General features: G+C 37.4%; 1 protein-coding gene across 2 annotated transcripts in view; it reads left to right on the top strand.

The window, feature by feature from the left end:
- WDR37 (WD repeat domain 37) overlaps positions 1-24,312 on the top strand; it is a 44,381-nt gene that overhangs the window by 13,785 nt on the left and 6,284 nt on the right. For both annotated transcript variants that reach the window (XM_041487657.1, XM_041487664.1), the window contains 8 exons: positions 187-282; positions 432-496; positions 5,631-5,766; positions 7,089-7,160; positions 9,097-9,141; positions 10,796-10,872; positions 12,589-12,826; positions 13,347-13,488. In XM_041487657.1, the coding sequence (XP_041343591.1) occupies positions 187-282; positions 432-496; positions 5,631-5,766; positions 7,089-7,160; positions 9,097-9,141; positions 10,796-10,872; positions 12,589-12,826; positions 13,347-13,488 (871 nt within the window). The remainder of the gene's footprint in view (positions 1-186; positions 283-431; positions 497-5,630; positions 5,767-7,088; positions 7,161-9,096; positions 9,142-10,795; positions 10,873-12,588; positions 12,827-13,346; positions 13,489-24,312) is intronic.

Raw genomic sequence — 24,312 nt, forward strand, 5'->3', positions numbered from 1 at the left:
ATTCAGCATGAGTCTTGCTTTGTGTCTTAGTGAGACCTGCTTTTATAAAATCCCAGTTCATCTCCTTTCCTCTCCTTAGCATAAAATAGCTTACTTACTAACCATAGCAGTTCTGAAATAGTATGTTAATGCTGTTATTAATGATAGTCAGTTTTTTGTAGTAATGTGGATTTCTGGATTTGTTAGTGCGTAGGGAGATTGATACCCTGAATGAGCGCTTAGCGGGTGAAGGACAGACAATTGATGGTGCTGAACTGAGCAAAGGACAGCTGAAAACAAAAGGTAAGAGAGCCACAAAGAATCCTAAACCAGTATTTTTGTACTTTGTTGACCAAAACTTAGAATGATGCTGATAGGAATTAATACCAGTTACTTGTACAAAAAAGCTAATGCTGTATTTGAATTATCTTTGAATTTATTTGTCTCAACAGCCAGTCATAGTACCAGTCAGCTTTCTCAGAAATTAAAGACAACTTACAAGGCATCTACTAGCAAGGTATGAAACAAATTAAATTTCTACTCATCCATGTGTGCATCCATGTGCAACTAATGTGACTGTGTTTTAAGTTGTAAATTGGGGTTTCTTTAGCTGGGTAGTGCTGGTCTGTAAGTAAATCTGCCTCCTAAGGAGCAGTATGTTTATCTTGGTTTCATCAATGACCCATTACTTCAACCATACCATATGATATTGTTACAATAATTACTCACCTTTTTTGAAGAAGGGATGTTGGACGGGAGAGAGTATGCACTTGTGTATGTGGGAGTGCTGTTTTGTAAACAGAACTAAAAAAAAATTCTGTTTCTGAGGGAAATAGAGAACTTGCTAGTGGATTTCTGAATAAAGATTTGGGTATTGCAATTGAAATGGGGATTTAAGTAGGCGCCTCTATGTGTACTATTACATGTTCCTTTTTAAAATCATTTTTATTTTTAGCTATGAGACTAGAACAATTTGTTTCCTTTATGTTGCAAGTCTTGCTCATCAGTAGCTAGTGATGTTTTTTCCCTTGGTGTACTGGCACTGTTAACCTTTCTGATGCTTTTCATTTTGTACATCTGCATCAGCCTAGTATTTTTGTTTCCCTCACTCTCTCCTCTTTTTCAATTTTTGCAGAGAGTTTACCTGCTGCTGTTTTTTTTTCTCTATATCAGAGTCATTTAATGATACATTAATAAGGTTAAATAAAATGTGAGGAAACCACAGTGGAATCTGGTATGTCAGCCAGCTGTATGGCAGCTCTGTGGTGACCTGTAATGCAGGCTGATGCAGGCCTTCTCTTAAGTATGAAAGTTTGAGAGTAAGAATAGGGTAGTGAAATAGACTGAAGCTACGGTGGTTTATTTGGTCTGCTTTTGATGTTGCTGTTTTTCAGACTTTTATTCTTGCCAATTTGATGCATAAAGGTGCCTCTTTCAAGACTTAATGACTTGAAAATTCTTTAATGAGACCACTTAAATAGTGACAACATGATGTTAATAGGGGCTGTATAGTTTTGGTACACCTACTATATAGTTATGAATTAGTACCCTCTAGTGTAGTGTGTTGTTTTGTGGTGTTTTTTGGGTCTTTGTGCTTTTTTTTTTTTTTTTCGTTTTGTTTTGTTTTGTTTGTTTAGTTTCTTTTGTTGTGGGGCTCTTTTTTTTTGTTTGGGCTTTTAAGGCTTGCCAAATCCTTGTCCTCTTTTACTTTGTTGCAATGTAGCACTTGTAATTTTTGCTGAGCAAGACAGGCAGACCTCACAGCTTCAGCATGGGAAGCTGGGAAGTGTGAGGAGGAGACTCCTGGGGAGCTGATCTGCATGCACAGCAAAGCAGCCATGAGTAGTGGAGCATGAAGAATTTAATACCTGAACATTATGCTCATCTCTTGTATCAATTGTTAGCCAACAGATATCTGCATGTGCTGGTGTATTTCACAACTGTGAGTCAGAATGTACTGGGGAGTAGACAGGAGCTGAAGGAAATTACAACACTGAGAATATCTCTGTCCAGTGTTTTCTTTGTAACCTTAATGCACTTCACAGAGGTGCTTTATTTTGACCTCCTCACGCAGAAGAATCAAAGCTGTAAACTTTTGCCTCTTGACCCACAGAGAGAGTAGAGCAAAGAGTTAGGAAAGAACACAACTTTCTAACAAACCATGATTTTTCCATTTGGACCCTGACTGGATGTAGTTCCCCAATACCCTGTCTGAGAAAAAACACATTTATAGTTTTAAGAGTTCAACGGCTTTGAAATTTTTATGGCTGTACTTTCTATGAGCATTGAATGAACAATGCTGTTTCCCAAAATGGTTGTGTTTCAAACTCCCTGAGGTAGCAGATCACAAGTTTTCTCTTCAGCCCTGCCTTTATACTACTACCATACAGGGGCTTTCTTGGGTGTGTGGTTTTTTGGATTGGTTGGGTTTTTTTTTTCCTGTGGAAGATTAGAAGAGGCTTAAGTTTTACAAACCAATTGTTTTGTGTAATTGCACACAACTACATTTTTCAGATTGGCAGTGCATATAGAATTATTTTTTTTCCTGAAAAAAACCTTTCACTATTTGTTTAATCTAATGAGAAGGCTGATCCTTGACTGCTTTAATATTGGTAAAAATACTAGGACATGGTAATAAATACTAAAGCAATCTGTTCATTCTCTTGGGGAAAATGCTGAAGTGAACATTCTTAATTCAAGCCCTTTATATGAAATTTCCATACTGGAATATTTTTCATCACTTAGCTATATATCAAGTAGGAAAACTCATTTCAGAAAAGCATGGTTTTAGCAGCAAGGGTTATCCACCAATGTCCAAATCCTGAAGAGGCAGAGTAGATTTAAAATTTGGTAACCTTAAAACTCATTTTTTGTTAATGGACAAGATTCTGTAATTTAACTGCAGTTGGTTTTAGATGCAGGAATCACTATATGAAATCCATGTTTTGATATTAACAAAATGTAATGGCTGCTGTTAATGATGCCTGGCTTATGAAAGTTGTTACAACATCAGGGAAGCATCAATTGTTTATGCAGAGTCCTAAAATAAACTGAAATGATGTAACTTGCTCCATCCAAACGAAATACCAGGATCTCTGATTTGTCCAGATCAGGATAAAGACTCTTTAAAAAAAAGTATTTCTGCACCCAGTAGTTAAAAGGAATAAAACTTCTTTGACTATGTAGTTTTGCCCTCACTGCTTAAAGTTGCTTTACAGGACATTCTGTTCATCAGGCACAGTGTAATGCTGCTGGACTGGTCCTGAGTTGATCAAGTTTTCATTCTTATTTCTAATGTGCCCTGTCTGTGTAAGAAACTTTGTTACAGGGTGGCTCACTCTGCTTGCCATGCAATTGTTTCAGTTTGTTTTCAATTTTCACTTGCTTACATAGTAGACATTTATTTCCCTATTTACAAATTTCTTTTTGTAGAAGGAAGTACATGAAACTGTATCAATTTAAGAAAGAGGACAGGCAGAGGTGAAACACTCAGGATGTGTCTGGTCATTTATTTGTGTATGATCTACAGAAGTTACTTCAGAAATTTTCTGCACTACAGAGACCTTTTTAGCAAGTTGCATGTTCTTTACATATTTCCTTTCCTGGCTTGGGACGTTGTTTATGTGTGTTTAGCAAAGCAGGAAGTAGTCCAGGCCTGTCTAGTTTATCCAATTGCTGGTATGTGAGGTGAAGGGCAGCAAAAAAGGAAAGGAAAAAAAAAAAGCTTGGAAAAAGTGTGTGTTGAGTAAATATCTGTATCAGGATGTTTACTGTTGGATAGTGTTCTTGAACTCTTCTGTGTGTTAATTAAAGACTGCTAATACCTCAAAAGGATTTTACATCCTTGCTGTTAAATGATCAGTGAAACCACTATCCAGTAGTTTTGGAAATTCTGTGTTTGTTGATGGGTAGGGGATAGTTTCTCCTAGAAAACTTTTGCATGGGGGTTTGACTCAACATTAGAAAGACAGAATAGAATGCAAGCACAGGCTGAATTGGAAAATACCAAGTTTGGAGTTTGAGCTGAGTGCTGTATTAGTCCTTTCCTGTTAGTACTTAATTCAGCTGTTCCACTTTTCATACATGAGTCCATTTAATTTGAGGACTGTATTCAGTGTGAAAGTTGTATCTGTAGGATGCTGTTCAGAATTTAGGAAATTCTGCAGTATGGTTAAATTAATAATCTTTACCATTAGCCCATTTTCTTTTCAGTGTATCTGTAATGACTGTTCCTTCTGCTGCTGTGAAACCAAAATGCATATTAGCTGATAATTTGGAATTCAAATAGGGCATTATCATTTCATCATTAGAGAGTTGACATGCTCAGGGTTTGGAATGCTCTTGCAGATTTTCTTTTAGCTTTAAAAATCTTTTTTGAAGTAATTTGCTTTAATGACATAGTTAAGACCTTCTATTTTAATACCAGAAACTAATGGGATTTTAACCTTAGTTTATTGTATCTGAAATGTAGACTTAATTAACTTTCTAACTTTTACTAAGCTGTAGATAAGTCTTAATGTGATTTGTGTTGACGTATTTAAAGGTTTTGATTTAACTGGTCAGATACCTGCCTGTAATTCCATGCTGAGGAAAACACTGATAAATTGAAGCTGTCTTTTTCATTCAGTTTAACAAAGCTTTTGAGGTAGTCTTTTTCAAAGAAGAGTTATTCAAGACTCGTGGGGTAAAAATAGGGTATTTGTAACAGTAGTCTTCACTTTTTAAAGCCATCTTTCATGACTCTTGGTTTCAATTGTCTCTGGAAGTGTTAAGCAAGAGAAACTTTTTTTTTTGAATATTGCACTTTTCTTTATCTGAAAATGTAGAATTTCTGCAATTTGCATCCCTTCTGTAGATGCTGAGTGTTTTGAGCATTCCTGCCCTGTAGTGACTTGGAGTTTTACTGTTTTACTACACTTTTCTTCCTTTTGTTTGATATTACTTATGCACATAGTAATTTGGATTTAATGAGCCTTCTCTGTTTTCCCCCTAATAGCTTCACTTTGAGGGAGCATGCTTATCAAATGTTTAGATGAGTTTGCTATATATTTTAAAAAGCTTTATTACACAAATAAACAGGCATATGCTCTCAGGTTGATGTTTGATTTGATTAGCTTTGTGCAGTTTTAAAGAAAAACAGCAGTGAGCATTTTAATTTGGACTATTTCTGAGTTTCACTAGAATTATGTAATAAGTACATTTTTTTTCAAAGACATTACACGGGCTAGCTGGGATTGTCTGAGTTACCAGATGTACTTGTTTGGGAATAGGCAAGGAAAATTTTAAGATCTTTTGCTGGGTTTGCTCTTTTTCTTTTTTTTTTTTCATTAAAATACTTACCTAGATTGAAAGAGAAATGCACTCTGCACTTGTACAACACACTATTCCAGTAAGATTGCATTATTGTAGTACAGAATAGTTTGTCTTGCATTCTGTAAAAAGGCTGCTATTAAAAAAGAAAAAAAAATAAATGAGAGGCATGTTTGCATCCAAACTCACTTTCCTACCATCAGATATCAAATTTTTGGCAGTAGTGATTTATCAGAATATTAAAGAATCATGGAAAAGTTAATATCTATTTTTATTTGTAAGATAACTACCTAATCTTGGTTTGATGTGGAAAAAAAATGTTGGTGTCTCTGCTATTTCAGATTGTATCCAGTTTTAAAACTACAACATCAAGGGCAATCTGTCAGCTGGTAAAGGAATATGTTGGCCACAGGGATGGTATTTGGGATGTCAGTGTCGCGAAAACTCAGCCAGTGGTGTTGGGAACTGCATCTGCTGGTAAAGTTTTGTGTTGCTTGAATATTTAGACAATTCTGGTGAAGTCCCTAAGCTATAGCAAATACAGATCCAAAGTGTACTCAAAAACTGAGCTTCACACTGAAAGAGTCCTTTTAAAGAAATTCTGTAGCTGAAAAATTTTTAAAATTGGAATTTCCTTTCCCTTAGAAGGTTCAAGCATACTTGTTGGTCTTCCTAAAGTGTGTGCCAGTTCACTTCCATGCAGGTCACACTCTCCTTAGTCAGCTCTGGCACATTGGGTGGGTGGGATGGGGAGCTGCTTGCTCAGGGAGGCTCTGGCACAGAATTCCATATGCTTGGAAACAGAGGTCCCTGCAGGCTTTGTCTCCTAGCATTGTTTAGTCTTTGTTTAATAGAAGCTGTACGTGTGGTCATAGTTTGCATATTCTTGTATTCTTGCATTCTATCTTTTGTCTCAGAACACAGGGGCAGCTAAAAATCTTAATTTTCAGTCCTTTTTGCTTTATTGGATTTATTCCTTCCACTTGAGGGGGTACAAGTACTAATGAACAAGTCACTAAATCTATTATAGTCCAAAAATCAATGTAGAGACTTGTGTAGTTTTGGAAAATTATTAGGAAAATAAATCATGACCAGATAGAATCAGTCAATTTGAAGTGACATTCTTTTGAAGCTGGAACAGAATCTGAAGGTATTGACTAGACTTTAATATTTATGGGCCAGAAATCTCTGCTTCTTGAACTGAACTGTTATAATTTTTATGTGCCTGCTGAGGGGGCACATTTTGTCTTTGTGTGGGACATCTTGTCTTTGTCCTGATTTAACCTGGAAACCATTCTCCAATTCAGCTTTAAGGTACTACCCACTTAAATACTTATTTAGTTTTGGGTGTGGCAGGATAAAGGAGTGGCATTTGGAGTGATTTCCTTTTTAAATTAATTTTTTAGTGCTCTACAGTGACCTATATGCATTTGGGATTTCCATGCAGGAAGTAAATAGATTGTGCCTAGAATTCCTGTTTGTAGTGGCTGCCTTTTTCACCATGGAATGCTTTCTCTTTGTTTTTCTGAATCTCATGATACACAGCTGGAGCATTATACAGAATTTGCCTTTCAATTTGCCTTGCTGCAAATTAATCTGATACCTTTACTTTTTGGGGGAGATGTGTACAATTATAAAAAAATGTTAGGTTTTGTATATAAGGTGGTAGTCAAGAGTTCCACATTTAAAATCTATTTCATATGGTATGTGCTACAGTGGGAGATAACTTGTTTGTTGAAAGGGTAAAAATGAAAAACGTATGTGCTTAACTATTTACAGCTGCTTTTTAATCTTTGTAGATCACACTGCTTTGCTGTGGAGCATAGAAACAGGGAAGTGCCTTGTCAAGTATGTAGGGCATGTTGGCTCAGGTAAGATAAGGGCATGTTGTGAAAACTGGGAACAGAGCACGGGAGGGGGAAATGTGTTTTGGCCAGCTACAGAAATATTTATTGTGGTTTCACTTGCAGGTTTGCCAACATCATTAACAAGTCTATTGTCAAGTTCCACTAATTTTCATATAGAGAACGTTTTGTAATATGATTCTTTATTGGAGAGGCACATAAAGACAGTTCTGCAAATGCTAAATGAATAAACAAGTCCATATAAAGAAATTTACAGGCACAGTTACGACACTCAGAAGTTAAATGTCATAACTCATTGTGGTCTTGTGCATGTGGAGAACAAAAGAAGCTTATATAATCAGAAATTAGCTGTCTTGCAGGATCTGTGTTATATTTGGGTAGAACTAGGTGCTAGGTGAATAACTTTTTGCACTTCTTTGTTTAAGATCTCATATATAATTTGCTGCATAATGCGAAGATCTTGTTTTTAAGACAGTTAATTAAATATAGGTATTTTTCTTTCTTTATATCAGTATGAATGTTGTGGAAACTGTTTTTTAAACCCCTCTTTGAGTGGGGAGGTGCAGTGCAGTGAATGTCTTGGATATTAATTTTTGGTGTCCAATTTGACAGGAACTTGATTAACCTTCTGCCTCTTAATGAGTTAGAATACAGGATTTTATAGACCAAAACTGGAGAGGTTTTCCATAGTTTTTACTTGCTGTTGTGACCTGAGCACTTTGAGTGATCATACCCTGGGAAAGTGAGGAGCCCAGTTATTGATCAGGATTGTTTGGTAAATAACTCAGCACATCACACGACCTTTGTGGCAAGGGTAGAAATAGAAATAAATTCTCTAGAACTGATTCAGCTGTGAGTTGTACTTTTTATTCCTGCTACATGACTTCTAGCTCCTACAGCACAAAGATAAATTCATAGAAACAACTGGTAACATGTTAATGCATTCAGGTATCTCAGGCTGTTTACTGCATGGACCTCCAAGTTCTATAAAGTCATGTTTGAAAACTTCACTCACTTGAACTTTATGCTGGTAGTTTTCTTTTAAAATTGCTATTTGGATAACTACAAAAATAAGAAGCTCTAACCTGTATTTAAACAGTTGTGTTTAAACAAGTGTGTTTGAACAACAACAAAAGATAAGTTGTATTGTATATACATTTTATACAACTATGTAAATCTAGAAATTATAATATAAATAATGTGTTTTTTATGTAATAAAACTTTTTTTGTTTGACAGTTGATTTGAAATGGTGCAAAGGTGTTGGGTGCCAGCAGCTGGTGCACCATAAAGTTAGTTCAGTTTAAGGAGTATTTTTTTAGACTCGTTACACCACGCTCTCCCAACAACATATGCATCTATTTTACTTGTATAATGGATGGAAATGAGTTCTAAGTTCTGTCTTGAATTGAATCTTACTTGAAATTGAATCTTCACTGAAATGAAATGAAGAGCTTTGTTAGTTGATTTCGATTACATATGGTTGCAGGACTGAAATCTGATTTTTGTTACTTGCATCAGGTTTTCAGGCATTTGTTCTTGCAATGCTAAGTAATAATAATAAGCAGGATGTTGATGGTGACATATAGTAAGTTTTCATTGAGTTAGAAATAATTATGAATGCTTAAATTCTCTGTATGGAATTCCAGAGCATTATCCCCTGTCAGCTTACATATGATTTGGTTTGTTTATCCTCACTAACATGCACCACTTGTACTAGATTCAGAAAATAACTTGCTAGAAAATGTGTTGTATGTAGCTGCTTTCAGTTGTTTCAGTTGTAGCTGCTTCCCTTGATACTACACTTTCATATCACCTTAAAGATGACTACCAAAAATTGCTGAAAACTTAAGACTACTTGATTTTTCAATGCTTTTAATGATAAAATATTGTGAAATAATTCTTTTACTATACTAACTTAAAACTTTGATTTGTTTCATACAGTAAACTCCATTAAGTTTCATCCCACTGAGCAAGTGGCTCTTACAGGTATGTAAAGTTTTTTCATATGGTAAGTATGTTAATCTTGATGAAAAATAAGTGTAATTTGCTAGTTTGTTCTGGTTGCAGCCTCTCTCCCTATTGCTTGTCAGCATCCTTGTTGATTGAATTATTTTTACATCTGAAGGCATAACAAATCAGAGCTAGATCTTGCCATCTGTGTTTTTCATCTCATGTTGTCATTTGTGCTTGCCTGCTCCAAACCAGACACTTAGAATCATACATCAGGTGAATGTTCTGGAATTTATCCCAGAGTACTCAAAGAACTAGTGGGTGTTATGGCAGGATACCTCCTGATTACCTGCCAAAGTTCTTGGGAGTCTGGAGAGGTCTTTTCTGACTAGTGTTACTCCAATATTGCAAAAAGGGTGTGAGGAAAGACCAGTGGAACTACAGACCTGTTAATCCAATCTCAGTTCCTGAAAAAATTATGGAGATTATACTGGGTACTGCTGAGAGGCATTTAAAGAATAATGCAGTCATCAGGCACTGTCAACATGGGTTCACAAAAGGAAGGTCCTGTTTGATTAATTTGACATCCTTCTAGGATGAGGTCACCTGCCTACTGGATGACCATGTGGTGGATTACGTTTTCCTGGTTTTTAGTAAGGGTTTTGGTACTGTCCTTCACAGTCTTGTTCTGGACAAGTTGTCCAGCTGTGGGATGAGCTGATTCACGGTGGGCTGTGTGGGCAGCTGGCTGAAGGGCAGAGCTCAAAGGGTGGCAGTAAATGGGGCTGTGTCTGTCAGCAAAGGATCACCAGTGGTTCCTCAGGAATCAATTCTAGGGCCAGCCCTGTGCAATAGATTTATCAGTGGCCTGGGTGCAGGAGTTGAATGGATCATTAGCATGTTTGTTGGTGATATCAGACTGGGAGGTGCTGCTGATTCTTGTGAGGTACCGGGAGGCCTTTAAGAGGGATCCAAAAAAGTGAGAGCACTGGGTGATGAGTAACGGGATAAAATTTAGCAAGTTGCAATGCCAGATGCTGCACCTAAAACAGAGTAAAGTTGAGCACAAGTATAAGTTGGGAGAGCAGCCCTGAAGGATTAGAACATGTTTGTTCTGACCATTGCAAGGACAATCTTGAGTTTGTTCTTAGTTAATAATTAATAAGTCTATTTTAAAACAGATGGAGTTAAAATCATATTTTTTGCCTTCTGAGCTGTAAACTGCCACTAGTTAAGCTGAGTTGTTTAATGCAGACGAGGAACAGCTTCACACTTGTTATTTTGGATTTCTCATTAAAACCATGATAAAAACATTTTATGGAAGAAATCATTGAATAAAGAGCCCCAGTATTTTGGGAAACAGTAAATGAATATCTGGTGATGTATTAAATGCCTCCTTCAAATGCTACATATTGAGCAGTGGTGAGACTCATGTTCTGATGTGCAGTATTCAAGTGCATGTTTCACTGTAGGAGTGATTAATTTGGTAGCTGCTTATATCTTGCATAATGAGCTATGTTTGAGATGTTGAGACTTGCTTACCATAAAGTTCATACTCATGTCTGTTAGGAAAAGATGCAACTTAGTATTGCTAAATGTAATATTAAAACCTGTTTTTATTGCCCATGGAAATTCGTACTTATTCTCTCTCTCTCTCTCTTTTTTTTTTTGCTTCTCTTCTCCTGTGCAGCCTCTGGAGACCAGACAGCTCACATCTGGAGATACATAGTACAGTTGCCTACACCTCAGCCAACTGCAGACTGCAATGTAAGCAATCAGCTTGCTACAACTAAACCAATTGCACAGCAATTTCATCAGATAAAGGTTTTATGATAAGACTGAATGTTAAATTTACACATAATTTAAAAATTACATGATTTCAGGACTGCCAAAGGTGGGATTTTAAGGTTTTAATTTATCAGCTGCATTTCAGCTTTTCTTTGAAAATAGACTCCCTTCATGTTTTCAAAAGCATTTGGTGAAGAATAGAATTTACAGCTTCAAGTAGACAAATTAATGTTTTGTTCAAGGTAGTAAATGTGTAAATGAATTGTAAATGAACAGTCAACTTCTTTTTTGTAATAATGAAGTTCTTTTTAAATTGGTTAAATTTTTGTAGCATAACTTACTGAGGCACCTGTATTAGCTATAGTTGCTGTGGATCGAAAACTGATGGTAAAGACTTGTAAGTTTGGCATTTATTTGAGTCTTCATTGATTTCTAATTAGCCCTTGCCAGCACACATCACACTGTCTGATTTTGTTGTCCCCAGGCCTTTATTTAGTCAGTATTTACTTTAAAGTATAAACCTGTCAAATGCTTATTTTACTTAAAAGCACCCTTACTAAATAATTTATAGCATGAGCTTCTCAGTAGGCTAAGTAGGGGCAAGAGTTGACTGTATAATATGAGATAGATTTCTGAATGGAAAATGTTTGATTCAGTTTATTTGATTTGGCATTTCCATTTTGAAGGAAAATACAAATGTTATCTTTTCCACCCCCAAGTAACATAAAAGAAAGATGTTTTTGTCTTGTGTAAGTGTAAAAGGAGTTCAGAGAATGATGTTTAATGATGAGCAAAAGAATTTATTTTGTATCCAGTTTACATCAGCACTGCATGATCACTGTGTGTTGACCAACAGACAAATATTGCTGTAATGATTTGATTTTTAATGGATAAAAATATATCTGTAAATTATTGTCTTCCCAAAGATTAACATAGTGTCTTGTTAGATGCTTCCTACCTCTAAAAATTGAAAGGAGAAAAGTCCCTTGATAATGTGCTGCAATGAAACTCTGGGGTAATACACTTAGCACATGGTAAAGGGGACTGATGCTCAGACCTAAAGAGTTTGGAGAAGATTTTAAAATAAAGTAGAAACAGAATTCTTTAGATTGGAAAAAATCTCTTTAAGATCATCAAGTACAGCTGTTAATCCAACATGTCACAGCCCTCCCCTACACCGTGCCCTTGAGGGTGACATCTACACATCTTTTAAATACTTCCAGGGATGTTGATTTCACCACTTCCCTGGCTTGATAACCTTTTTGGTGAAGAAATTTTTCCTAATATCCAGCCTAAACATCCCCTGGTGCAACTTGCGGACACTTCCTCTTGTCCTATCCCTTGTTCCTTGGGAGAAGAGTGATACCCACCTGGCTGCACCCTCCTTTCAGGGAGTTGTAGAGAGCAATGAGGTCTCCCCTGAGCCTCCTTTTCTCCAGGCTGAACAACTCCAGTTCCCTCAGCTGCACAACATCAGCAAGTTGTTAAAAGGAGTTATTAAAACTGCCCTTAACTTACTGGTTATATTCCTTCAACTAAGTTTGTGATAGTGAGTACTGGAATAGGCTGGGTGCAGCAGAATTGATTTACCCACATTCATATGAAGGGGGTTGGGAAGCATTTACACTGCAAAATGTAACTTAGAGACATTCCTTCCCTTTTAATCTACACCTTTTTTTCCCTTGCATTTTACAGCAAGTGTCTGGAGAAGATGAAGTTGAAATCTCAGATAAAGATGAACCTGATGGAGATGGAGATGGTTCCAGTGATTGCCCCACTGTCAGAGCCCCACTAACCTCCCTGAAAAGCCACCAAGGAGTGGTCATAGCAGCTGACTGGCTTGTTGGGGGGAAGCAAGCTGTGACGGCATCGTGGGACAGGACAGCAAATCTGTATGATGTAGAGACTTCTGAACTTGTCCATTCTCTTACAGGTATTTGTTCATGTGCAAAAAAATTAAATTGGTGTTTTGTTTTTATATGAGGGATTATTTGTAGATACTAAAATATTGAGAAAAGAAAGTTGTTTCTTTGGAGCAGGATGTGAGTGTGTACTATCTGCTGCTTAGTGTTGTAAAAGTTTTTAAAATTTCAGTCTTGTAAATCTTCTGAGCATGAATTTGTCTTCTTTTAAACTTATGATTTAACCTATGAAAAAATAGTTGTTTAAATTGATTGTACCCAAATTTTAGCTCTTGCAAAAGGCTTTTGCTGTGTTCATGGTGTGTTAAGCAGCAATAACCTACACTACTGAATGTGAAATAAGTAGTGTGGTTTTTGCCTTCAAATACATTCCCAAACTTTTACAGCAGTAAGAGGGTTCAAGTTCAGAATGATCGTTACTCCTTTCTGTTTGGGAAAAAGAGAAGAAACCATCAGCATGTCATTCCAAGTGTATGTGGGAATGAGAAGTCTTATTTTCATTACCTTACATGTTCCCCTGTGTGATTGTAGGGCACGACCAAGAGCTGACGCATTGCTGTACGCATCCCACGCAGCGTCTCGTGGTGACATCGTCCCGTGACACCACCTTCCGCCTGTGGGATTTCAGAGATCCTTCTATCCATTCTGTGAATGTCTTTCAGGGCCACACAGAGTAAGTGACAGCTCCTTCACAGGTTTTCTTCAAGTTTGAAAAGTTGCAAATCTGCCCAGAACCGTTCCTGTGCGCTTTAAGGTGCTGAGTTCATTCCTGTTTTGTGAGACTGATTTTTCACAGAAACCCCCAATTGTCCTCCTTCAAATGTAGCACAGCAGTACATAATTTCCAAAACAGCAGCCAGGGTTCTTGGTGTGCTATTGCTCATATGGTAAGTCTTGATAAAAATTGTTACAGTTAAAGGTGAGGTATGAGGTTCCTTTTGGCGTTGGTTATGCTTGCAGTTTGGGGTTATTGCTGCAGTGCAGTGGATCAAGCAGATTGCCTTTGTTTGTCTTGATGCTCGCTGTGAAGTAAAGGTTACTCCTTTGAAACCAGTGGATAAAAAAGGATTAATTTTTACTCTCAAAAGCTTCTAATTTTTACATAAAATAAGAAATAAAAGTGCAGGCACTGACTGCCATGTTCTGTCAAAACAGTGATTCTGATGTAACATTTTTAGTTACCAATTTAGGCTTAATGTTATTATACTGACTACTATTAAACATGGACAAATGTAGTCCTGAGAATCTGTGTTCTGGTGTTTACTTAACTTTCAGGTTTTTGGAGCTCTGATACATGGAAAATGCAGGTGTAACTTGGAAATAGTTTACCCAAGGAAGCAAACCTTTTCTTGACTTGTGAATGTGTGAGCTTGGCTGTTTCAGAAAAAAAATTCACCTCCCTTCCTCAGAATAAAAGATGATTGTTAATCCTAGCTCAAAATACAAACCCTAAGTATTTACTCACATTTCTGTTTTTATGTTAATTCTGTAATTTACATTATGACTGAGTTTCAGTGCTCTCTTTTAATTTTCTCAGCTCTTGACTAGCCTATATATAACCAAAAACCTGTTTAACCCCTTCTGCCCTGGACCCCTGAGCTTGATAAATTACTTGGTGCTTCACAATCATCCTGTATATGTGGCTATCTTCTCCTGATTTTGTGGCTTGATTTTGTGGCCTGCATCCTAGAATTGTTTCATCTCATCACCTTTGTATTCTTCTATTAGTTTTCCTAGAATGTTGTATAAAGTTGTATTGTTTTGTATCCATTGGTGCTTGCATTTTTCCCCATGCTGATTAACTGCTTTGTTTCAGAGAAATTACCAAGACTGACGTTTGTGTTTTCCCATCTATTTGCTGAGACCACATGATGTTGATCGTGGGTGGTGGTGCATACTGTAAAAACTGTTAGCTGGAGTTTTGGCTTCTGTTGCTGAGACCTATAAACTAGCAGAGTTTATCTTTTAGGAATGGAATAGACCTTGTGCAACCTCTTCAGTCACTCTATCTTTTAATCATGTTTATGTTTGTGTTTGTCTGTTGTATCAGCTGTCTTTGTTTTGTACTTTGAATGTATGAGTTTTTAGTGTTGACATAGAATTTTTCACCAAATACACCCTAAATTTGACCGTCTCATAAGTGATTTTACTTATCAGTGGCCAGGGCTGCTGAGGCTCTAATTTGTGGAAGGGGCAGTTCTGTCACAGAAGGTGTTTCACTGATGAATGCAGACAGAGCAGAGATTGGAGGGTTGATATTTTTGCAGTTGAGACATACTTGGGGGAATTCTATTTTTGTTCTTTTATTGTACTACCTACTGGCAAAATATTTTTAAATTAACCTCTAATCAACACTGCAACAATCTCTTCACATTAAGCAGCATAGAAGAAACTGTTTTGTGTGGTTTTTTTTTTTTTGGCTTTTCTGAATGTCTGTTTGAATAATTTGCCAAGTATTTAATATTTTGATAGGCCCTTGGCATCAGTTCTGTAAATTGGATGTTACAGTTGTTAACACTGATGATTTAAAGTCCTCAACCATAAGTTTTAACACCCTCTGGCTGAATAGTACCTGATGAGTCTGGCGCTCACAGAGCAGCTATTTTTTCACCAGATCAACTCCTAATGCACTATGCCAATATAATTAGACGCCAAACATCTCAATTATGAGCCCAGGATTCTGTGTTTATTGTGTCTCACATCATCTTGGATTAGCATAAGGGTTTTCCACTGTGGAAGGTCACTCAGCAGAAGTCCATAACTTTCTGACCATGGTTTCATAAGAGGGGCTACTACGCATGTAAGTGATATATTTTTATTTGTTGAAGTTTTGTGACTGCATTTAAATTTCTCTGGCACTGTTACTCCTCAGCTTTCCTGAAAAATGAGATAGGGGAAAGAGAATTTCATCCTGTAGCACAAGCATGGTTTGATGAGATGGGGTATGTGTACATCAACTTTTTAATTCAAATTAGCAGGGCACTTTTCAATGCAACTCTCCCAGCTATCCCTACACACTGTGCTTTGGTTTGTGCTGTAGAGCTGTCTCAGAACATGTGAGATGCTTTCTTTTAGAAGGAAACAAAGTTGTAAGATTTTCTCCAGAGGTGTTTGTAATATGTTCCAGCTGAAAACAAGTATTCAGCTAGTTTAATCAGGGCCACTCGGAAGTGAAAAGCTGCAAATCGGAAAAATTGCAGATGTGGGATCTCCAGTAACAAGTGTTTTGCTCCAGAGAGCTGCTTTTGCTGGTGTGTATTACAGGTTAAGGTGGGTCAGCCCTTGTGATCTCAGGTGTGCAGCACGTACGTGTGGGCACAGGTTCCCCCAAAACCTCATTCCCGCCATTCCAGCCATCCCTCCCTCCCGGCGCGGGGCCCGCGCTGCAGCCGCTCACCAGCAGGTGGCAGCACGGCGCCGCGGCCCGGCCGAGCAGCGCGGCGCTCCCGCCGCCTTTAATTGCGCTAATGAGCGGCGCTCGGCTGGGCTGCCGTGGGAAACTACAGCTCCGGCTGATGTGCTGAGCGACCAAAGAATTCCCTTACAGACAGAACATATAAAGCTTTTATAGTGTTAATTGGTGTCAAAAAATGAAGAGTTGCGGTCCTGTGTGTCAAAGTGACGGTATGTCATCATCTGTGAGAGATTATTTGTATCTTAAGTGGACTAAGAAATCACCTTTCATTTTAGTGTCCTGAAAATAGCTTTATTAAAAGCAGAATGTTTCTTATCATCTAGTACTAAGACAGTTTAAGAAAATAAATTCTCTTCCAGTAAGGCCAGAAGGAATCATTGTGATCAGCCTGTCTGTCTTGAGCTGCTTGCATTTATAACTTTTGAATTAAGAGGTAATTTTAGAATTACCAGCTGTATGTTAGGTTGTTCCAGTGGTAAAGATTTCAACTTATTTCTAGGCAAATTCTATAAGTCGCTTGTTTAACTTCCCTGTTAAACTTCTTGTGCCTCCCTAGTCTGCCTAGCTTCAGATTTATCTTTTGGTTTTTTTTATCTTCAAGAGTTTTGTTTCCTATGTTAATTATAGTTTCCTATATTTTCTTCTTGTATTTTCTGTTCTTATTTAAAAGATACTTATTTTGCCTCAAAGTGTTTTTCTAAGGATATTTTGATATTTATAGGCTAAGTATATCACACTGATAGTGTGATACTTTTGCCCTTCAAGGCTGCATTCAGCTGGGGTCTTTTTTGAAGTTGTATCTTTCAATGGAAGTTTCCAGTTCTGTAAACATTGCTTGTTTATATTTTTCATATATATATGTGTGTGTTTGTATGAATATGACTGTTTCAGTTCAATAAATGTCTTATTTGCCTTGTGCCCTACTCACATAGTAGTAAAAGTATCTTGTCACTTACTGCTTTAGATCTGCCATGTCCCCAGTTCATCTCATTTACTTATTCTTTACTGATGAAAAAAATATGAAATGGTGTGGAAATAAGACTGATGTTTGCTTAAATATAAATATTTTTTTATTGTCTGGTTCTGTATGTACACCAATTGGAATTTGTCTTGCTAGTGCTGTGAATTCCCAGTCACATCCCCATATGAAGAGTTCAACAGAGTCCTGGGAAAAGATTACATTTATGTTATAATCCAGGCACTAATTTGTAGCCTTTAACTAAATTGATCTCCTGAGTTAAAGCCTCCAAAAATCATACTGGTGACTTGTATTCCAATATCTTTTTTCCAGCAGATACTGCTTTGAAATACATGATTGATAATAACAGCTGTTCTCCTATTGAGAAATTATTCAATTTAGAGGTTATTGATTAGAGCTCTTCAAACTGAACTAAGGTTTAGTTCTGTGGAGCAAAATGGTTCTGGCATCTCCATGGCAGTTTTCATTCCACTTCACTCGTGCTCTCCTTTGCTGACACCTGCACAGCCCATCTCGTCCCAGCTCTGAAGGCCTTGCTTTCCCAACACAGTGGCCTAGTTGAGTAACTCTGGTGTTGACATGCTCTTGAATATCTGCTTGATGAGTTTTTCTGTCCCTTTAAGCACTCTGCTTGTGCTGGGGTGTGTCTTAATATGTGGAGCCTTCTAAAATGTTAATGCTAGAATTTTTTACCATTTGTAGCTTAAAAAAAATCTTAGTCTATACAGGTCTAGCCAGTACTTTACAGATTTTATGCATTTGTTCTGACAGTTTAGTAACACAGGAAATAAATTAATCCCCTATGGGCGACAGAATGTTTATTAACTAGTGGATTCATATACAGTGTTTAAACTACAGCTTTTGCTATACATTTGAAATATATTGATACTTATATGCAAAAAATTACTTGGTAAATAATAAAGGGTTTTGTTTTCTGTAGTGACTGCCAGAGGTACACAGTGGTTGGGGACATTGCTTTTGAAATGCTTGAAAAAAAAAAAAAAAGCAGGGCTTCCAAGTCTGTACTTGCAAATACCATCCTTCAAAGAATACTTCAGAAGCAGCTTTGGGTTGCTATCCTTAAGTGAATATCCTTTGTTAATGCTTTTTGGTTGTTCAGTATGTAGTTATGCACCACTTTGCCATGGTAATTGAATGCATTTTCAGCTTTAAAAACCCCTATAAATTGGAGTGGGTACTTTTGTCCTAGCCCAGATAAATTAAAAAGTTTGTTTACTACTTTTCAAACTTACTGATGCTTGTGGCTAAATTGGGCCAGTGCATCAAGCATGAATGTGTGTTAGCTGTGGAATCTGTATGTGTGTTACTTTCTGGGAAAACTCAGGGAAAAAATTGCTGGTCATGGATCTTATGTTATTTCCTACAAAGAGCTTATAGCTCTTTTGGACTGCAGCATATTCCATCTCCTTTCACTCTGCTTGTGTGGCTCTAAGAGACCAGAAGGGAAAGTTCCTGTTCATTTGCTGCCTGTATGTCTCTGAGTGTGCCAGCTGAATGGTGAGTTGTGCTTCATCCTGAGGACTTCAAAATTAGAGAATTGCAAATATGTCTTATTTCAACTTCATGTTTTCCAACTCCTATGCTTGCTGAAGAATCTGCATTAAAAAATGCAAAAATTACTAAGCAGCTGCTGATTAGGATGCTGGGCTGAATTCTGGCATTTAGTGAATTGAGAGTTAATGTCAAAATGGCATTCTGTTTCAAGAGACTAGTAATTGCTTTAGTTTTTGTGGGCACTTGGGTTTTCCAAGGTCATCCGGCTTTCTCAGATTCTTGGGTCTGCAAGATTTAATTCTCATATCTTATTTGTGTCTGTTTTGAATATATTGTTCTTGAAAGAGCAAGTCATGGCAGGGGGAGAAGTGCCTTTTCTCCAGGATGTCAGTAGACATCCCTGTTGGAAGAAGTCTTATTCTAGATATGCCCAATATTACAAGGTCACTGCTATGTATTCTTATTCAACCATGCTTTATTGGTGAAGTTAAAGCATATGTAGATGTAGTGTTAAAAATGCAGGTTTGCACCTTTGACTAAATCTGTGCTTGAGCTTTTAGTTAAAACCTTTTGTGCCAAACAGAATGTAACCAGTTGGATGCTATCAGTGGTGTTTGATCAGTCTACCACATCTGTTCTTTTCAAGATAGTCCTGTTCTTGCTTCAGTTATTAATGACTTTAGTGATGCTTTGTCTACCATTTTTCTGTTGTTTCTCATCAAAGAATGCCTTAGGCATTCCCCATGTGTGGATATCTCAATCTAGCTTCTGTAAAAAATGCAAAATTTTTGTGATGAAACATTCAGTTTTCTTCCCAAGCCTCACCGATTAACTAGATGGTTCTGATATTGCTATTAATATTCCTACCATGTTTTGTCTGCTGAGGGACATTTTCCTCTTGCATTTCATTGAAAAAAGACTCCAAACATTTCCCACACTGTTCTGATCCTACATTTGCATTTTGAATATTCTTTAAATGAAGATTATGGCCTGGGCTCAAAGCTCTAAGGTCAGCTTTTTTTAAATGCTTCTAGTGCTTCTGGACATTTTTATAAAACCTTTTGGTTTACATTTACTACATAGATGTAACAGAGCATGATAAGAATTCAGTGGTTTTCTTAGGCTTATTAGCAGCCTTAATAACTGATAGCTCAGGGATCCAGCTTTGAATGTGCCTCACTTCCCTTGCTGAGTGCTTCTTCATAGATCTGTTTCAGGACAGACCAGGGCCTGCACATTTTACGTGCCTTCAGCCCATCCAAGTTACCACTTCTTGCTCTCTTGCACAGCTTGAATTCCCAGTTTTCTAACATTCTGCCAACCTGATACTAGCATAGAGTTATCAAGGTGCCACTCTCTACAGCTCCCTGAGAGGAGGTTGTAGCCAGGTCAGTCTCTTCTCCCAGGCAGCCAGTGACAGGACAAGAGGAAATGGTCTCAAGCTGCTAGGGGACGTTTAGGTTGGACATTAAGAAGAATTTCTTCACAGAAAAGGTGATTAGACATTGGAATGGGCTGTCCAGGGAGGTGGTGGAGTCATGGTCCCTGGAGGTATTTATGGAAAGACTTGACATGGCACTCAGTGTCGTGGTCTGGTTGACACTGCTGTTTGATCATAGGGTGGACTCGATGACCTCGGAGCTCTTTTCCAACCTAAATGATTCTGTGCTTGTGTAATTCCTTCATGGCTGGTTCTTACAGTTTCTTAAGTTGCAGAAAAAAGCTCTGCTGATATTTGGAGATGAATCCACAGAAAGACTTTGAGAATGATGTGGAATGATGTGTGTAGCTCCTGCTGGAATCGAGTGCTTTTAGCATTTCTGAAACCTGAATGCACTCAAATGTGGAGGTTCTGGTGGGTTCCTTTCCTGGGCCTCGGGTGGCCAGTGCCATCTCCTGTTGAGATGGGCAGTGGGGTTGTCCACATCTGGAAGTTTTAAACACAGTTCCTGGCGTCCCCTCAGGCTGCAGACTGCTTGATGTGGGGATATGCTTTGTTCCCCTAAAACAAAGGAAACTTGTGCATAAAATGTGTTACCAAATTGAGCTTCCTTTAGGTTTTGTTTCTCAGTTTTACTACTTAAAATGAGAAGCATATTTGAGGCCTCAAATTTTGCTGCTTGCATACAACTGTAGGTAATTGTATGTATTCAAGTTACCTTGAATAAATTCGTCTGAAAGCTCTGGTTTAGTTCATTTTCATCCCACACACAGATTTATGCATGTAGATGCCTGTTCAAGGCTATGAAAATGTGTTGTCTCCCAGTTAGATGGTAAATCCCAGTTTAGGTTGCAAATCAAAATGGAAAGAGCAGTGTTAACTTCTTTTTTGGTGGATTGCCAGTGAGAGATCTGCATCAGCATTTCATGGTCCAACATTTTCCATGTTTTTTCTTTCCCCCCTTCCCCTATGTGTGAAATTTCAGCAGATTGTTATGCAAAGCAATTTTGTGTCTCAGTGTGACTGGGGAGACAGCTGTTCAGCCTAATGAGGAGTGCGAGCACCACAGCATTTCTGGTGATTGAGACCCACGGAGGGAGCAGGATGGTGCAGGCCAGGCAGCGGTGTGTGCTGAGGAAGTGCCACGCTGTCAGCTGCAAGTACACGCTCGGCTGCTCCCTGTGACAAGATAAATGAGTTTTGCTGGGGTTTGGCGGAGGCTGAAGCTTTTTTGGAGAATAGTTGTAGCACACCAAACTCCCTGTGGGATCCACAGTTTGAAGTGTCATAAGACTGCTTCCTCTTTGCTTGTTTCTTTCTTTTTTTTCTTTAATGTCCTACAATACCTGTCATCTTTTTGAGTTATTAAAACTCTAATGTCTTCTAGCATTCAATTAACATGGGGGCTGATAATCTTTTGTTGACACTTTTTATTAATTTAGCCAAGGGGATGTTAACCAGAGTTTTATCTGGGTTAGAACAAACTGAAAACTAACACAAACAATAATTAATTTAAGCCACATGAAAATAGAAGGAAAAGGCTTTTATTTTTGTGATATGGATGGGGGCAATACTTTTGAAAGGTTATTTGTTTATTGGCTGATTCTGTTAGCTTCTTTCTTCCAACAGACTTTTTGTCCCTTTCTTCCTTGTCACCATTCCAGTTGGGCTGGTTTAATTTATAAGTAGGAAGTGGTCTTTCTTCTTCTATTTTGTTTTAATTAAAAAAAAACAAATAAGCACAAAACCAAGGAAAAAGTTGCTGAGATGCTTCTGTCGTATTGTCATATTGAGATGCCCCAGTTGGAGTATCAGAGGAGACAAAATGTAATTTGTATTGCATGAGATTTAGGAGTGCAGCACTTGCTCATGTTTTAGGTCTGTAGTGTTGAACATGCTTTTGAATTTAGATGCATGTGATTTTTTAAAATATCAACTCGTTATGTTCCACTTTAAAGTAAAAAAAACCAAAAAAAAGCCAAAAAGAACCCCCAAACACTTTGTCTTTATTCAGATGAATAAAGTGCTAATAGCCCTCCCTAGAGTTGTCAGGTTTGTGAGAATGATACTGTTTTGGCCTTTTTAGATTTGTTAAGTTACTTAAAACTTCAAGCCTTGCAATTCTATTTTGAAAATGAGATGCCTATGAGAGCTGAACTGAGTGTTTCCCTTAGAAGAGTCATGCTTCATTTTTGTAAAAGCACAGGGAGTGTTATGCAGACATCCATATACTATTTGCTCTGGAACTGGGACCAAAATTCTTGGTCATAAACACTGGGTTCAGTAAGAAGTTTTTATACTTAGCTATTAAATTCAAAGCTCCTTATGTAAAAGATTGTTTTCATAGTCCCATGTGCTTGCAGATAGTGCATCCCAGCCTGCAGGGCCTCGCAGGGCTGAGCTGAGGGTGAATGGAGGGCTAAGAGCACTAAGCACCTTTAAAGTTGTCACTAAAAACACACCAGCAGCTTTCCCTTTGCCTTTCTATCTCTTGTGCTATTTCCAGAGAACTACAGAAGAATTTAAATGCATTTTTATTTTACATACTTTTGCTTGGTGCACCCAGTAATATCTGAACAGTTAAGCTGAAAGAGTAAGTTAAGCTGGAAAGGATTTTGTTATCTTTTGAGAGTCTTTGGAGGAGCAGGAAGGATTGAGCTAACCTGGGGTTGGCATTCTGTTTTCCTGGCAATAGTTTTGAATGTTTTCATTTAAAAAATGATAAATCTAAGGATTAGAGAACCTTATGTGGTCAAAGAAACTTAACCATGTTTGAAAGTGATAAATGATAAAGCAAAACCAATATGAGATCAAAGAAGCTGGAAAGCTCTTTAAAGTTTTGGAAAAAAGCACCCAAAAGTGGAGGGTTATTTTGAGACAGTTTCACAATGTATTCCAGCTGTAATTGGAATAAAATGTATGATGGGAAAACAGATCAGATTTGTTTGCTGGCAGCAGAATACTAAAGAACAGTATATTCATTCACCTGGAGATTTTCTGTGACTTGAATTCTTTATGTTGTTGTGTGCTAGGAAGTCTCCCAGTGTGTGTGGAAATTATGGAGATTGAATAGAGAATTTTAAACTTGTAAACTTTGCTTCAAATATATTGCATCAGTATAGAGATTAGTAAAAGCCTGAATTTTTTTTTCTGATCTTCTTTGTGTGGAGAACTAGTGAGAAGTGCAGATGGTGGTAAATACAAAGGAGTTTGGGCTGGTAGGAGACAAGTTTGGTGGTAAGAACATGCCAGCTGTGTTGTGCAGCAGCTCAGCTGCATGAGTGAGTTTTCTTCCCAAACAAGAAGGTGCCTGATGAAAGAGACTCAGCAGTTGTGGCCTTCATGTATGTTTTAACTTTTTGACTTTTTGCTCATAAAGTCCAGAAGATTATTCGAAGACCTCTTGGTTCTTTCTGTAGTCATCTCCCTGGTGGCTTAGCTGCACTCTAATAATGTGTTAGGAAACTTGGTATCATGAAAAAAGTGGGCCTTCATCCTAATTAAAACTTAATTTGGTGTCAATTTAAATTAAGAGGCTTGCATAAACTGGTCCATTGTGACCTGGCTTGTGCTAATCTTAATCAGCAGCTTGGATAGGACATGAATTCAAATTTCTGCAGAACAACTAAAGTGACAGTAACAACTGACAACTTAAATTAAAATTACTAAGTTCTAAGAAATTGATGTGCATGACCCAAGTTACAAGATAGGTCATTAAATCAAATCTGTAGAAACAGAATTGAGAAGCCTTCCCTAAAAATGCTTTGTTAGTACATTGTATGGGCAGAAAATAACTGGTTTTGTGTTGGGAATTCACACAATTACAAGGAAAATTGTAGTACAAAAGCTTTTAATTGGTTAATATGAAATAAAGGTAAAGTATTTAAAAATAATTGTAGAATCATCATGAAAATTGTTTCTTTGAGCCCAATATATTGGTGACATATTGTTATCTGAAGTTGTAAAATACAAAGATAATAAAATTCTAAAATAAAAATCTTTTTAAAATAGCTTCTGGAAGTAATATGTTGGACTTTCAATTGCTAGAAATATTCCCATGAGTCTTTCTCTGGCTTCCCTTGTGCATTTCTAGGCATGCTAGGTAAAATTTGAAGAACTGTGTATGCTTGTGCTTCTTACTGCTTCT

Source organism: Pyrgilauda ruficollis, unplaced genomic scaffold (genome assembly GCF_017590135.1).
Source record: "Pyrgilauda ruficollis isolate IOZ18807 unplaced genomic scaffold, ASM1759013v1 scaffold12, whole genome shotgun sequence".
Lineage (NCBI taxonomy): Eukaryota > Metazoa > Chordata > Aves > Passeriformes > Passeridae > Pyrgilauda > Pyrgilauda ruficollis.